The following is a 14,817-nucleotide window of genomic DNA, read 5'->3' as shown; positions in this document are numbered from 1 at the left end:
AGAGCCAAGTACTGCTGGAATGAAGTCATATCTCTTGGTGGTATGGGACACTAAGGTAAGATATGTGATACTTCATTGTATTTATGTGTGCACCCTTGGGCATATGCCTGGTTCATGCATGTTTATGCATGGTTATTAGCTAGAGATATCTTTAGGGTTTTAACAGGTATGTACAAATGTTTTAGGCCTTAGCCTTACAAAAATATTAATGCCAAAGTATGAAACCATAATAGATATACGTACAAAGTACTACACACTTCACTGCCCTCTTTCATCTCCTAGAGGGGCTCCTTGATCCAATTCAAGAAGACGTGGATTCAAGATAAAGGGTAGGCTCCATCACAAGGGTGAGGAGCATATACTTTGATACAAAATGTTGGAAATAAGGTTGCAAAAATGTGCACACACACACACACACACACAATGGAAAATCTCAAGGAAGTACATAATGAGATGATAGATAGATAATGAATGTGTGTTATACAAAGATAATAAGTAGATGGGTGTATACAAGCACGAGGGAAAAAACCTCCTAAAGAGAGAAAAAGTGCCCCGGCTGGTCCTAGTGTGTTCACACACATCACTACCAAATATAGCTACGTGGTGAATGTCAAAGTCAAGTTTGGTACTCTGAGATCATTTCTTGTTAGAGATTGGTTCTTCCAACTCTATTCTCTTAGTTCATTCCTCATTTAATTAAGCTTAAAGAGATAGAAGTTGCTCGAAAATAGAAGGTGGTTGCAGGTTTGACATGATGAGGAATTAAGAAAGAGAAAAAAATTTACAAAAATGTGATAGTAATTAAGATAAGCAAGAAAACAATATATCAGGAGTAGTACTTATGGCCTTGCTTCGATTTTGTTCGTCATATGTTGTCCCAAAACTTTTGCAGAGAAATTATCACAACTTCAAGTGTTAAAAAGCCCATAAGTGTTGTAAGCTTTAAAAAAAGAATGGTCAAAGAACCCAAAGTATGAGAATTCTTGATGCCCCAAATTTCCTTTGGAATCTTTAATTTTTTTTGTAAACAGCAACCTTGGATAAAGCCTTTGAAAATCTCCTCGTGAGTGTAACCCTTGGTGCTCTTAACTAACCCTTTGGAAGTTTTACCCTTGTGTACCTTTGTAGAAGCTTTGAGGGGATCAAAAAAACTTAAGCTTGAATGGCCTTTTTGAAAAAAATAAATTTGGCTAGAACTAAGGAAAGCTTTAAAGGTTTTAAACTTTGTATAATATAGGGTTGTTGAACAAAAAACTTAGAGCTTTTTAAAAGCTTTAATAAGTAAAGCTTATGCTAGCTAGGGTAGCAAAGGTAATAACCAAACAAAAAGGAGTCATCCGACAGCACACAAAGCACAAAGAGAGAGAGAGAGAGAGAGAGAGAGAGAGAGAGATGAGGTGATGGCTACCAACAAAGAAAGAGAAGGAGATGAGGTGGCAACATTGAAAAAGGAAAAAAAGAATTTGGGCTGCAACATGCACAAGGAGGGTGATTTTTATTAAAAATTTCGTAAAATTTATGGAAACCTCTCCAACACCATCCAATATACATTTCTTGAAGCAGGAAGCTTCTGAATTTCAGAGAGTAGGAGAAGAATCCTCAATCCTTGTTCATTCCATCCATATGCTTGGATGGAATGATAGGAGAAGAATCCTCAATCCTTGTTCATTCCATCCATATGCTTGGATTTGGAGAGGATGAGGAAATCAAAAGATGGATTTTGGAAGTGGTTTGTGGTTTTGGAGAGCGGTTTTAAAAAAGGTGGTGGAGAAATAGCTTTGTCTAATGGATAAAGTGCTTGTGATTGTGCCTATGCTTGTGCTTGTGCTATTGCCCAATGGTCCCCAAAAGCATGGAAATCAACCTTTCCACTTCACAATCAATTTTTTACAGTGCCTTCTCCCTTTTGCCTTGTCCCATGTAAATATTGCTTCTTTGTTTGAAGCTTTAGTATTTGCCAAAAATCAAATTCTTTGACCTCTTTGCTCCCAATAATTGCGTAAAATTTAACTTTTGAATTTTTCTCAAAAATCCTTCTCCTTGTTGAGTGGTGAGTGGTCCCCCAAAGCTCTGATACCACTATCAAGACCTTTACACAATGCTTGGAGAAGAAATTCTAATTCTCAAGCACAAAAATTAGAACATAGCATAGATTTGCACAAATTAAAAGCATAGACCTTAAATAAACAAAATTTTAAAAAAAAACAAGAGAACTTGAAAAATATGAAAGAGATCACTATCGACACAAGATTAGGTTGAATCTCCCCTGGATGAGTATGGTCCTTTGTACCACTCATCCATATTTACATATATATGAAAAGCTTGCTTCTCAAAAAGACAACTCTAAAAACAAAGCACAAGTGCTTTTGTGCTTTTGCGCGTAAAAGCTTTTACAAAAATATAGCAAGCTACATATATAGAGTCTTGGGCCTACCAAAAGTATAAAATACTAATTAGTATGTACAAAGGTTTGAGGCCTTAGACTTACAAAAATATTAATGAAAAAATATGAAACCATAATAAGTATTCACACTTCGCCCAAAATATCTCATAGTGGTCTTACACATATTCCACCCGCACTTAACACATAATCTGCCACTCAACCATCATCTACATCCAAAACAATATTAGTCAGTGCACATAGCCAACTAAACACATTGATCTCCTGACTATATCCAAAACAATATTAGTCAGTGCACGTAGCCAACTAAACACATTGATCTCCTGACTATATCAAACTAATGCACGCAACAGTTGATTAAACACATTAATCATGGAAAATGATACTATATCATACTAGTGCACATAGCTAATTAAACACATTATTATGAAAAATGATATAAATAACAGGTGCATCCAAAATAAAGTATCCCTGAAATATTCTCAATGAAATAATGGGCATCCCCATAGAGGTTATATATATATATATATATATATAATTATTATTATTATTGGCGAGTAAAAAAGATGTTATAAGCTTGGCTTACTCCCAAAATCATATAATCCTCAAGTGCAATACGTGGTTACAAAAAGTATTACAAAAGTTATGACTGCGCATCATCAGAAGTAATGAAGTAATCTCTACCCATCCATAGTAGTCTCTATCCTTGCATACATTTATCTTCTATTTGCTTACTTTTTCCAAAGACACGTTACCATTATAACTAGATTGGATGCCAACCCTTAGTTTGATATGAAAATTATTTTGTAACATCTACTAAAAAGTTTGTAGTATATACATATTTGTAGTATACACTAGGCATTGCTTTTATGAAAATTATTTTGTAACATCTACTAAAAATTTTGTAGTATACACGTGTGACACCACGCATTGCTTTTATCTTATCATGCAATGTCTCCTACCATTTGCTTGTTTAAGTGCATACTACTAGTGGTGGCTAATTATTTTAATTGATGTTTTCATAATAGAAGTCACAACATCTACTTAAAAAGTTTGTAGTACCGAGTAGTGTGACACCACGCATTGCTTTTTTTCAATCATGGAACGTACACTACCATTTTGCATGTGTCAGCTTGTTTAAGTACATATTGGTAGCGGCTTCTTTACGTTAACAAGATTGTGACATAAATATGGTCACAATATCAAGAAAATTATAATTTGTTGATTATGTATTTTAGAAAGGTTGCCATATAATAGTGCATAAAAAATGAAGGAGTAGGGAAAGAGAGGGACTCTTTAAATTAAGAAGGAGTAGGGGAAGAGAGGAACTCTTGGTGATGTAGCGACTAGCAGCAAGCTAGGGAACGAGTTTTAATCGAAAGGGAAACCTCTTGTCCTTTCCCACTTGCAGTCATGGTCAAAGGGAGTGGATTTTTTTTATACTTGCTATTGGTTCTAATTAGCCCTCTATTTTTTTAACATTCTCTATATTAACATGTCAAGTTTTAATTAGCTGTCTATTTTTTTAGCATTCTCTGTGCTGATGTGTCGATAATTTGCTTTTATATGAGTATTATTCTTAGTGTTGATGTGTCCACATCTTGTGTTAAATGAGGTGGATTTTTTTTTTAATAAAGCTTGTTGATTCAATTTATTTTTTACATCTAGGTTTAATATCAAGTGAATGGCAAATTTGGGGAATTGACATTGAAAATTAAAAAGAGGGGAGTTTTCACGAATTGCAAATTTTAAGCGTAAATGTTTTTTGATGAGTTAAAAAAACAAACAGAACAACATTTTGAATGTGGTCTTGGAAGGGTGTGTTAAAGTCTTATGTGTGGGAAGAATGTTTCAATGTGTGATTAATGTGAAGAAATCTTATATGTAAGTTTTTATTTGTAATTTGTGGTGAAAAATGACTTATTTTTCTTTTTTCTTTTTCTTTTTTTTTGGGGGGAGGGGCAATGTCAGAAATAAATTTTTTCCGTAACCAGTGAAAAAAAAAGATGACCTTCAAACCCAACCAGTTTTTATTGGAAAAATACATCGATTAATTGATTTTAAAACTAAAACTTCAAAATTTGGAATCTTTAAATTCAAGGCTAGGCCAAATTTTAACCGGTTTTTCTCAATTTGAGCCGTGAAGGACGGTTTTCTTTTCAAACGCGGGGACAATGGTCTAATGGGGCTATAGTCAATGTTTTGCTGTCGTGCCCACGTGCCGTGGCCAGGTTTGGATGTGTTGGGAGGACAAAAACACAATGGCTATTTTTCCACGCGTGTTGGGATTAGGAAGGCAATAGGAAGTTTCAGATCGAGGCGGCCAGCAGTACGCGCATATTGGACTTTGTCCACGAGGCATGGCCTTGACAGAAACGTGTTTACAAGCACCACACGTTAATGTATATATATACACACACATCAGGGATTCTCTCAGCTTCATCATTACCTACCACAAATAGGCCCATCACATTGCTGTTGCTTTTGCCATTCATTCGTGTAGGATATTTGGTAATTGAAAGGTTTGCTGTGCACCCCTTTGAGCTTCATCTAAGCCATAATTGCCCTTGATTCTTCTGCTTCAGAACCTTTTGATTCCTGCACCTTTTGCTATCTGTTTCTTTCTGCGAACAGCTTTGAGCTTAATCCAAACCACCCTTTAATTCTTCTACTTAACTCCCTTCCTGCTCAACCTGAACCATAGTAATTGCCCTTCATTCTTCGACTTAAGGCCCTTTTGATTCGATCTCAGAGCTTAATTAATCATGGGTGTGAGCAACAATCTGATCGGGATACTCAATTTTCTCACCGCCCTTCTCGCCATCCCCATTCTGGGCGCCGGGATATGGCTTGCAACCAAGCATAGCACAGACTGCATGCGGTTTCTGCAATGGCCGGTGATCATAATTGGGCTGTTCATACTGCTGGTGTCTCTGGCCGGGCTGGTGGGCGCGTGCTGTCGCGTGACGTGGCTACTGTGGGTGTATTCGGCGGTGATGTTCCTGCTGATTGTGCTGCTGCTGTGCTTCACTGTGTTCGCCTTCGTGGTGACGAACAAGGGCGCCGGCGACGCCGTCTCCGGCAAAGGATTCAAAGAATTCCACCTCGGCAACTACTCTAGCTGGCTGCAGAAGGAGGTGAACAAGGCCAGCGTCTGGGACAAGATCGAGAGCTGCCTCGCCGACTCCAAGACCTGCAGCCGCCTCGACGATGAGTACAAAACCGACGCCGCCTTCTCCGCCGCCGACCTCTCCCCCATCCAGGTGCGTAAATCGAGATCAAATAAATCAATATACTAGTCTATTTAATCAATCAAATTGGAGTAAGTTATGGGGTTTATAAAATGCAGAGTAGCTATTTTAGGTAAAAAAAATATTCGTTTTCATATCTTGTTGGAAAATTATAAGCATGAAAAAATATTCGTTTTCATATCTTGTTGGGAAATTATAAGCATGAAAAATTTTAACTTAAATATTATGTTAAAGAACTTCAAATTATCACATGTATATAGGTAACTTTTGAGAGACGAAAGGATATGGTCATTATGTAATAGCCCTTATATAATATCCCAGAAAAACTTAAAATTAACTGTAAATTATGTAAACCTCACAAAAATCAGCCTCCTACTTGGCCAAGAAAGTAAGAAATGCAAATTATATATATATATATATATAATTTTTTTAAAAATATGGGACCAAAGTTCTCATTTTTGGTATTTTGAGTTTATGATTAGGTTTGTAATTATGTTGTTTTAAGGCACGTATGTTGTTATGAAATTGATTATATTTTATGAGTTTTTTTTCCTTTTTTTAAATGTGTTCTGGTTTTAAAAAAATTTATGTCCTTTTTTTTTGGGCAGTCCGGGTGTTGCAAGCCCCCTACGGCATGCGATTTCACATTCGTGACGCCCACCAACTGGACCAAGACAGGCGATACGAGCGCAGACGCAGATTGCCAAGCTTGGAGTGATGATGCCTCTCAGTTGTGTTACAGCTGCAGCTCTTGCAAGGCAGGGGTCCTTCAAAACGTGAAGAAAGACTGGCGCAAGGTGGCCATCGTCAACGTCGTCGTGCTCGTGTTCCTCATCATCGTCTATAGCGTCTCATGCTGCGCTATTCGAAATGTGAGGAGGGACAAAAACTATGGTTATCCCTAGGCCCCTCTCTCTAACCATAGTCTTCACAAATACACTATGGTTATCCCTTAACCATAGTCTTACTAAGCAAGGGGAACACATACACACACACACACACCCTTACATAGAGTTCATTTTTTCCCCTATATAATACCTATGCACTATATGAGTTTATTTTTTCCCCCATCTATCATACATGTAGAGTGGCTTCCCGCATAATACATTTGCACTAGTTTTTTATTTATTTTATCTCAATGTACATTACATGTAGAGTGGCCTCACATGGCTCTCTTGTTGTACTTTTTTCATATGTTATTTCGTATTGTTTAAATAAAGCTTGTAGTATATTTGATTTGATGTAAGGTTGTCATGTGCATCCAAAGTTTACTTGTATAATTTATTCATGGTGAAGTGCACCTTGCAGTTACTTTCTTTATGGTGAAGCCAAGCCTTGCAATTTCCCAAAAGAATAGACATCTATTGTACAATCGGCCAAAAAGGATCTTAACTTTATTACTTGTCAACTAATTGACCTTACTTATTGCAAGGTATAATGTAGCACAATGCTCGAAAAAAAAAATTCAAACCTTAAAATTGAAGGCAACACTTAGTCTTAACCGAGATGTAGACTTGAAAATCACCAGAAATCATACCAATGCCAAGATTTATAACTAAAATGTACAAATTCATTCCTTAAAATTAAAGGCAATGTTGAACCAAGATTTTTGAATTTCAATTGAGAAAATTACACTACAACCCGGGTTATGTGAGCACTGATGTTGTAAGATCAAGAGGCTCCTTTTATCTCCCTTTTTAGTCGTCATTAAGAGCGGATGGTATCAAGAAACATACTATGTCTTTAATTCCTCCACCCACTCCTTGGCATTGTAGATTCATTTATAGCAAAACTCTCAACCTACACTAACAGAGTTTTTAATTCTTATCATCCTACATCAACCTATAAGAACAACACACATAAGCTCCGAAACTTTTACATAGTTGCACCAATACATCAACCTAAATGGTGAATTAGTGCAAACCTTAGTTAATATAATTCTATCTCAATTCCTTGTATTGCATAAGAAGAATGATATTTCTCCATAATTCTATCAATGAATGGCTCTAAGCTATCTAATAAATCTAAAACTAAGCTTTATAAGATATAATGCTTGCGTGCAAAATGTAAAATAATCAAAATGAATTTTAGGACGAACTTAATATATACAATTTATCTATTATATATTAACCATGGACAACTTTGGGACAAGGAGAGGTGAGAAAATAGAAATCATGTAAGGTGGCAAATTATACTTTGGTATTCCAGCTATACTACAAGTTCTTGATAAGCTGAAGAGTAAATTAGATCACGTCCATGTACTCCAAGGGACCCCACTTGATCTACCCTCATCCTTTAATTAATCGATACTTTAATTCAATCCCAAGGGCCACAACCTGGCAATTTAATTGAAGCATAAATTACTTAATCGATACTTTAATTCAATCCCAAGGGCCATAACAACCTGGCAATTTAATTGAAGCATAAATTATCGCAAGAAGGTCCATAACAACCTGGCAATTGGACTGAAGCAATAGATGATTCAATTATCGTTTTAAATATCACGAAAGTGCTCCAAACATGGTTATTGGATTAAAGAGAAGATTATTGAGATCGTCAGAGATGAAGTAATTTGGATTGATACTAATTACGTGCAGTGCAAAATGTGTATCCGGTGGACCTGTTTGAGCGCATGTGGATGGTGGATCGGTTGGAGAGGCTAGGGATATCATATACTTCAAGAGTGAGATCAAAGAGTGCTTGGACTACGTGTACAAGTGAGCAAAGCTCTGCGGGCCGAGAGATTCAAACCAGTTGAGCTAACAACTCAGAGCTCTGATCAACCAGTTGAGCTAACATGCAAAAATGGTGCTCTGCAATAATTGATTCATTTTGTATGAAGTAATGGACAGAAAATGGGATCGAGTGGGCCAACGAGTCAGATGTTACCACGCGGTTTCCACTTGCATGGCTACGATGTCTCCACGTTTTTTTTTAATAGAGATACAAAAAATGCACTTTATCGTTTAAGTTAATAATATAATTTTGTAAATAATGTTCAATAAAACAATAATAGATAATAGTGTGTGCTAGAAGTGTTTTATTAATATTGTCATCTATCTTCTATCTATTAGATATTGTCTATATTACATATTAACCGAGGCACAAGGAGAGGAGAGAAGAGAAATCATGGATTTATAAAAATAAGAGGAAAAAATCCCTTCGTTTTGACCCTTTGTATTCCGCCCTTCATTCCTGCGCTTCGCTTCTTAATGTCTTACACATACCGCAACAACATCATATGATAGAACATGGATGCCTTCATGTCGAGGAGTTTTTCGTGTTTCTATTTTTCTCTGGCCTTGATGTAAGACCTAAAAAACTCTCGACTCGAGTAATAAAGAAAATTTTATCATTGGATTTATCAAACCTCATAATTTGAATTTTATTGATGCTGATGCTCAGACCAAGACACATCGATGGCTATCTTTTTAAAAGCATTGAAAAGAGCTTTACGTAAATAGGGTGTAGGATTTATCAAGCCTCATAATTTGAATTTTATTGATGCTCATACCAAGACACATCAATGACTTTATAAAAGCATTGAAAAGAGCTGTAATACGGTCCTATTTTCTTTGCTCATAACCCTATCAATTATTTCCCAGAATCAAAACAAAATTACAAAAATACCACCATGCAACAGTTACTTTATATCAACCACAAGCACAATAAAGTACATTTGTGTGCTCAGAATGCAAAGCTCAACAGGGCACATTGCTGCCAATAAACGGGTGAGTTTTAGCTTTCCTGAGTCAAAGCCCTTCTACACATTATTAGAACTCATACGTTGTTTACTTTAATAGAACTAACCCTTGGATAAATAAACAAGCTTGACGAGCATCAAACATGTAAAACCTGCTTACCTTGAAATAGCATTGCATTGAGGGTGGTTCATTCAGGCAATGTTAAGAGAGCGAGCAAGCAATGTTAATCGAGCAAGCAATGTTAAGAGAGCTAGCACCTTCACACCCAGCACGAGATTTTTTTTACACATCCTTAGAGATTTCAGGTGACAAAATATATCAGTAACAGAGCTTGCACCAGCATGAAAAACATCAGTAGAGGAGCTTACACCAGCACAAATGCAAAAAGAAGGTTTGTCTAAGTAAACCCATTGAGAATATTTAACAAATTTTAAGGCACACACTGTAGAAGAACTGCACTACACAAAAGCAGATGGAAAGCCCTTCTTTACAAGTTGCAGCCCACAAAGCTACATGGAAACTGGGAAGATCACAGGTTATGGAGATGGACTTACAAAGCTTCACAACTGTACAAGATCATTTGGCCGTACAAATTGGGCCTGTATTTTGACTCATCAGGTTTCTAAGCCCCAAAAACTGTGTCCTGAAACCTTTTTCTCCAGTACTGGTTCAAACCAAAAGCCGAGGGTGGACATTAAATATACACTATACTCAGATTGGCAGCTGATCTCGCTCAAAGAAAAATTGGTAATGACCAAAGAAGGGAAGAAAATAGGAAAAAACTCACACTAAGTACAGACATCTACAAGAAGGCCATTGGTACCAAAAACTGCACAGTTTACCAAAATGGCTATCACATTGGTTGGTGTTAGTACGGCTTCCTATGCAAATGCAGGCACACGACAGCGTGCATCCCGGCCTGTACACTCAAATCCACGACCAGAACAATCGAATCCCTCCACCCGTACACGCGGACTGGCTCGATAAGTTGGAGCCGTTGCAGCAGCCTTTGACTGCATGGCCATGATAGGTGAAGGGGGCAGTCTCTGGTTGGAAAACTCTACATCTCGTACTAGAGGGTTGCCGGATCGGCATGGAGGAGAACCGGAGAAGTAAGGGGGTGAGCATCCAAAACTTGAAGATTCACCACAAGAATTCTGCAAAAAGCGCAAAACAATAGTTAGTTAGGGACAAGGCAAATGCACAAACAATAAGTTAATTGCAGGCATACCTTGCGGTGAAAAATCTCCAAGATCTCATGATTTGCCTCACGATCCAACACCGTAGGTGTCATGCTGCAAAAGAAAAAGTGAAATGTCAAGCATTTCTGAAACACAGAGATCTGCATCTCAAACTGGATACACATATATCCCCAACCGTGGGCGTGCCAGGGCTTGGGCCAGCAATTCAACACGTCTAGAGGCGAGAGCCTTGCAAGCAGTCATAAGTCCCCCCACGGTCAAGCCCCTTAATGTATAGGCAGCCTTAATAAACTAATCCTTAGGCTAACCACTTGACATTTGTATATCCCACCTTCGTCGCTGCCAGAAAGGCTTCAACACTTCCGTTGCTGCTGTAAAGGTCACTGGGGTGACCCTTTGGGGCATTGGGCAAATGACTTTGTCATCAATACCATCCCCTTGCAGTGCAGATCTAACGCTTCCACACTCGTTCATCTCTGCTCGAGACTCCTTTGGGCTCAGGGCAGCCAGGTGCTGCACAAACCTGAGGTTTCTGACACAAGAATCCAGTGTTGTATGTTGGACTTCACAGTTTTATATACACGTAGCTCTTCTCTAATCAAGAATATATAGCCCCTGCACAATGCATGCAAAAAAACAATTAAACCTCAAACCTACACAGGCACTTATCTTTCAAAGTAAGAAAGCAACGACCATAAGACAAATATGAAAATACTGCCTCATCTGCTCTCTTCTGCAGAGCATATACATAGCTTCCCAAGTAGGTGTCCTCTATATAGTACTAGACATGACACATGAAACAAACTCACTTTTAGCAAAGCAACCCTTTAAAAAACCATGCCCTCACTCAGATCACATAGCACATGAAGCTTCTGCGACATATTGTGTTGGCCGTCACTAGGACGAGACGAGGCACACAGAGCTATTTCACGACACAACATACAGCCTCGTCTACTTCTTTATACAGATAACTCCCTTGATTCATGCCCACTAAGCTTTCACAAAAGAAACATACCTGTACCCTTACTCATGGCACATGATACTTTTAACCCCATCATAAAACATCAACCTGTCCTCCAAGCATGACCATATGGCATCCGTCATCATTGAAAGAAAGCAGGGCACATGAAACTTACTTATGGCGCATGAGGCCTATCCACCATAGGACATCCAGCCGTCCAAGCAGGCATGCTGCATGAGACATCTAGGCAGGCATGGCGCATGAACCGTTCCACATTTATCCATCACTGAAAGCAGGCATGACGCATGTAGCCTATCCACTATATCACATCTACCCTTCCGTGGCACATAAAGCTCATCAACCATATGACATCTACCCATCACTAAAAGCAGGAATGACACCATGTAGCATCAGCCCTACATGGCATGCAAAGCCCTGGTTCGTGTTGAAGAAGGCAACCGCATACATGTGGGGAAAGAGCAGAAATGGTAACGACGGGGAGGGGAACATACCTGCGTCTCCAGAGCAACAGATCAGCGAAGCAAAGACCTTTGAAGATCCGACTATGGCAATGGCTGATATGGAGAGAAAGAAGAGGGGGGGCGGGGAGATTAAAAGAGCCGGACGCCCTTTGTTTCTGTGCCCTCTCTCCTTCGTGCTGACTCAGAGGCGGGGCCAGTGTGGGAGTGGGAACTGTGCAGGGAAAAGAAATCCAGAAAAACGCCAACCAACACTACCCAACTGCTGCAGGAAGCCCTAGAAAGGCCATGGATAGAGAGAGAGAGAGAGAGAGAGAGAGAGAGAGAGAGAGAGAGAAGAAGGGGCGATAATCAGTTTGTGCAAGCCTGCAGGGCGGAGCAAAAGAGGGCGATAGGGTTTGACACAGATTAATGTTGTAGCTGAATTTGACTCAAAGCTCGTGTATCAAATAGCCTTTCTTCTTGGCCAATGGCAACCCTCTGCAGAACGAGGAGAGAAAAAAAGAGAGTCGTTGGTGGGTCAAGAGGTAGGCGACGACCCCTAACCACCCACATTGCTGACTCAACCTTGGTTAGGTTAGCTCCACTCTATCTAAACATTTGAGTGTAGATTTATCAATTTATGTTTGAATATATCAAAAGGTTAGGCATTCTATTGGTGCTGGTCGATTTTGTATTTTGGGAAGTTTACCTTAGTTAGGTTAACTCCTCTCTATCTAAACATTTTAGTGTAGATTATCAATTTATGTTTGAATATATATTGAGGTTAGGCATTCTATTGGTGCTAGTCGATTTCGTATTTTGGGAAGTTTAAATCTTGTTAATAATGTTGATCAAATGTACGGCTTATATTATGCCTTGAATGATTGGTGACCATGCTTGTATAGGATCACCAGGCTAGTTAAAGAACATGGGTTGGAAAGAAAACGAAAGACCCCCTTGAAATGCATGAGTCCATTTGGGACCAATTTGGAGTTATTGAAGGTTCTTTCTAGAATCTGTCCAAAAATTTGTGTATCTGTGTCATTTTGGTTGGTTGAATGTCCACAATTTATCAATCCACAATGCTACTCATGTTCAAGGTGGTTTTGGCACATGTACCTTACTTAAATCCTTGCATCTAAGAAACGATTAGAAAGCTACACTTTGAAGTGACAACGTACAAAGCACTTGTTATAAAAGTGCAAATAAGGCAACGACAAATGAAGTGTCTATAGATTTGAGCTTTGACTACAATGTGCAAGTTTACTTGGCCCTCCAAGTAGCAGGTTCACATTAAGAAACTACCATGCAGTGTGTATGCAGCAGGTTCACGCTAAGAAGCTGCCATGCAATGTGTATGCAAAGGTCATTCCTTGGAAAAGACTACGTGCATCCAAATGAGGAGAGGATTTGTAATCATGTCATGTGAGATAGGCTTTAACATGGACATTGTAGACGGCAACTTGCTAATCGGAATTCAAAATGCAATATGCTTTAGTGGTGCATTTTCTCGAAGTGAACTCACATCCCTACTAGAATAGAAGAAAAATTAGCAACTCAAATACTTTACCTTAGCACGACTAAGATATATAACATCCCTTCAATCGCCCTCAATATTGCATGCTAAAAATATTATGGTTTCTTACAACAATTAAAATAAAGCAAGGTACATTGGTGTGTACATTGAGGTATTTGAACTTATCAAAGTTTGTAGGCTCCAACTTTAAAAGAATTTCTCCAACTTCTCGAAATGATGATGCTTGAGTTTATTTTACTAGGTTAGACCTTGGTTAAAATATTTTCTTGTGTTTTTAAATTAATAATAATAATTTCTACGTTGAGGCAATTTTGATACAAAACGAGCAAGCTTAATGATAAAACAAATATATAACCTTCTCTCAATTTTATGATAACCCTCTTGCTTCCTTTAAAGCCTTTTTAGACCTTTCTAAGGCTCCTTAAACTAATTGGTAATTGTTGTAGCCATTAAGTGACAATGACTAGAACCATGCTTAACTTTTCTTCCACTACAATAACTCTAATGGGTGTCTAACATGTACAATTATTGGTTGTCTAAGATATGTGGCCACAGTGTGTAGTCGTGTGGAGCCACTATTATGAGTTCTCCTTATACGAGTTTACGAGGCACATTTATGCCATGTAAACTTTGGCTTGTAAAATAAAACAAAACAAAAATTTCTATTTATATGATGTCATACATTGAAGTTAAGGGGATGATGTCTTCAATTGAACTTGCTTAAAATTAGATCACAATAAGTAACCCCATTAAAATCAAGTACAATTGAGGGCATGATTTTCTCTTAGTTGTGCTTCCTTTTTCTCGGTAATGCTAACATTTCCATAACATCAAGTGTTAGCAATTTTTAAATACTCCTTTTGTGCATGTGAAGATGTCAATGACAACCATTGTTATTGTGTCCGCACAAGTGATTCCTTACTTGCATCACTTTCTCCATGTTGTCTACCTACTACCTTTTTGTTCAATCAATGTATTGGATCTCTCTCTCTCTCTCTCTCTCTCTCTCTCTCTCTCTCTCTCTCTCTCTCTCTCTCTCTCTCTCTCTCTCTCTCTCTCTCTCTCTCTCTCTCTCTCTCTCTCTCTCTCTCTCATACATGCATGCATGCACACATATGCATACGCACATGCACATGTATGCACGCACACAAGCGCACACACACACACACACATGTACATGCACGCGCACACACACATGTACATGTGCATGCACACACACACACACCCACACATGTTTGAGTACTATTACATAAAAAATCAGCTTCATCTTAGCACTAACTTGTATAGACAATAAGCTTTG

At 38.3% G+C, this 14,817-nt stretch overlaps 2 protein-coding genes across 2 annotated transcripts; one reads left to right on the top strand and one right to left on the bottom strand.

The window, feature by feature from the left end:
* The first annotated feature begins 4,806 nt into the window (after positions 1 to 4,806).
* On the top strand, positions 4,807 to 6,893 carry LOC147623216 (tetraspanin-8-like). The gene is made up of 2 exons (XM_086821295.1): positions 4,807 to 5,664; positions 6,261 to 6,893. The coding sequence occupies exons 1-2, from the start codon at positions 5,167 to 5,169 to the stop codon at positions 6,555 to 6,557; spliced, it is 795 nt and encodes a 264-aa protein (XP_086677421.1). The 5' UTR covers positions 4,807 to 5,166; the 3' UTR covers positions 6,558 to 6,893.
* A 2,906-nt stretch (positions 6,894 to 9,799) lies between these two features.
* LOC147623215 (uncharacterized) lies at positions 9,800 to 12,491 on the bottom strand. The gene is made up of 4 exons (XM_086821298.1): positions 12,032 to 12,491; positions 10,890 to 11,173; positions 10,588 to 10,651; positions 9,800 to 10,513 (listed from the first exon to the last, which is right to left on the bottom strand). Exons 2-4 carry the CDS (start codon positions 11,030 to 11,032, stop codon positions 10,238 to 10,240), a joined length of 483 nt encoding a protein of 160 aa, XP_086677424.1. The 5' UTR covers positions 11,033 to 11,173; positions 12,032 to 12,491; the 3' UTR covers positions 9,800 to 10,237.
* Positions 12,492 to 14,817: the final 2,326 nt, after the last annotated feature.

This window comes from Cibotium barometz, chromosome 27 (assembly GCF_041138505.1).
Source record: "Cibotium barometz isolate CiBa-2024 chromosome 27, ASM4113850v1, whole genome shotgun sequence".
In the NCBI taxonomy this organism is placed as follows: Eukaryota; Viridiplantae; Streptophyta; class Polypodiopsida; order Cyatheales; family Cibotiaceae; genus Cibotium; species Cibotium barometz.
This window is presented reverse-complemented; position numbering and strand designations above follow the sequence as displayed.

What these genes read in the sequence shown, in the direction of transcription:
- LOC147623216 (XM_086821295.1), top strand. Translation starts at nt 5,167, where the DNA reads ATGGGTGTGAGCAACAATCTGATCGGGATACTCAATTTTCTCACCGCC. An exon ending in CCGACCTCTCCCCCATCCAG is followed by an intron (nt 5,665 to 6,260) that starts GTGCGTAAATCG and finishes TTTTTTGGGCAG; the next exon opens with TCCGGGTGTTGCAAGCCCCC.
- LOC147623215 (XM_086821298.1), bottom strand. Translation starts at nt 11,032, where the DNA reads ATGAACGAGTGTGGAAGCGTTAGATCTGCACTGCAAGGGGATGGTATT. An exon ending in CCTTTCTGGCAGCGACGAAG is followed by an intron (nt 10,652 to 10,889) that starts GTGGGATATACA and finishes TTTCTTTTGCAG; the next exon opens with CATGACACCTACGGTGTTGG. An exon ending in TGGAGATTTTTCACCGCAAG is followed by an intron (nt 10,514 to 10,587) that starts GTATGCCTGCAA and finishes CGCTTTTTGCAG; the next exon opens with AATTCTTGTGGTGAATCTTC.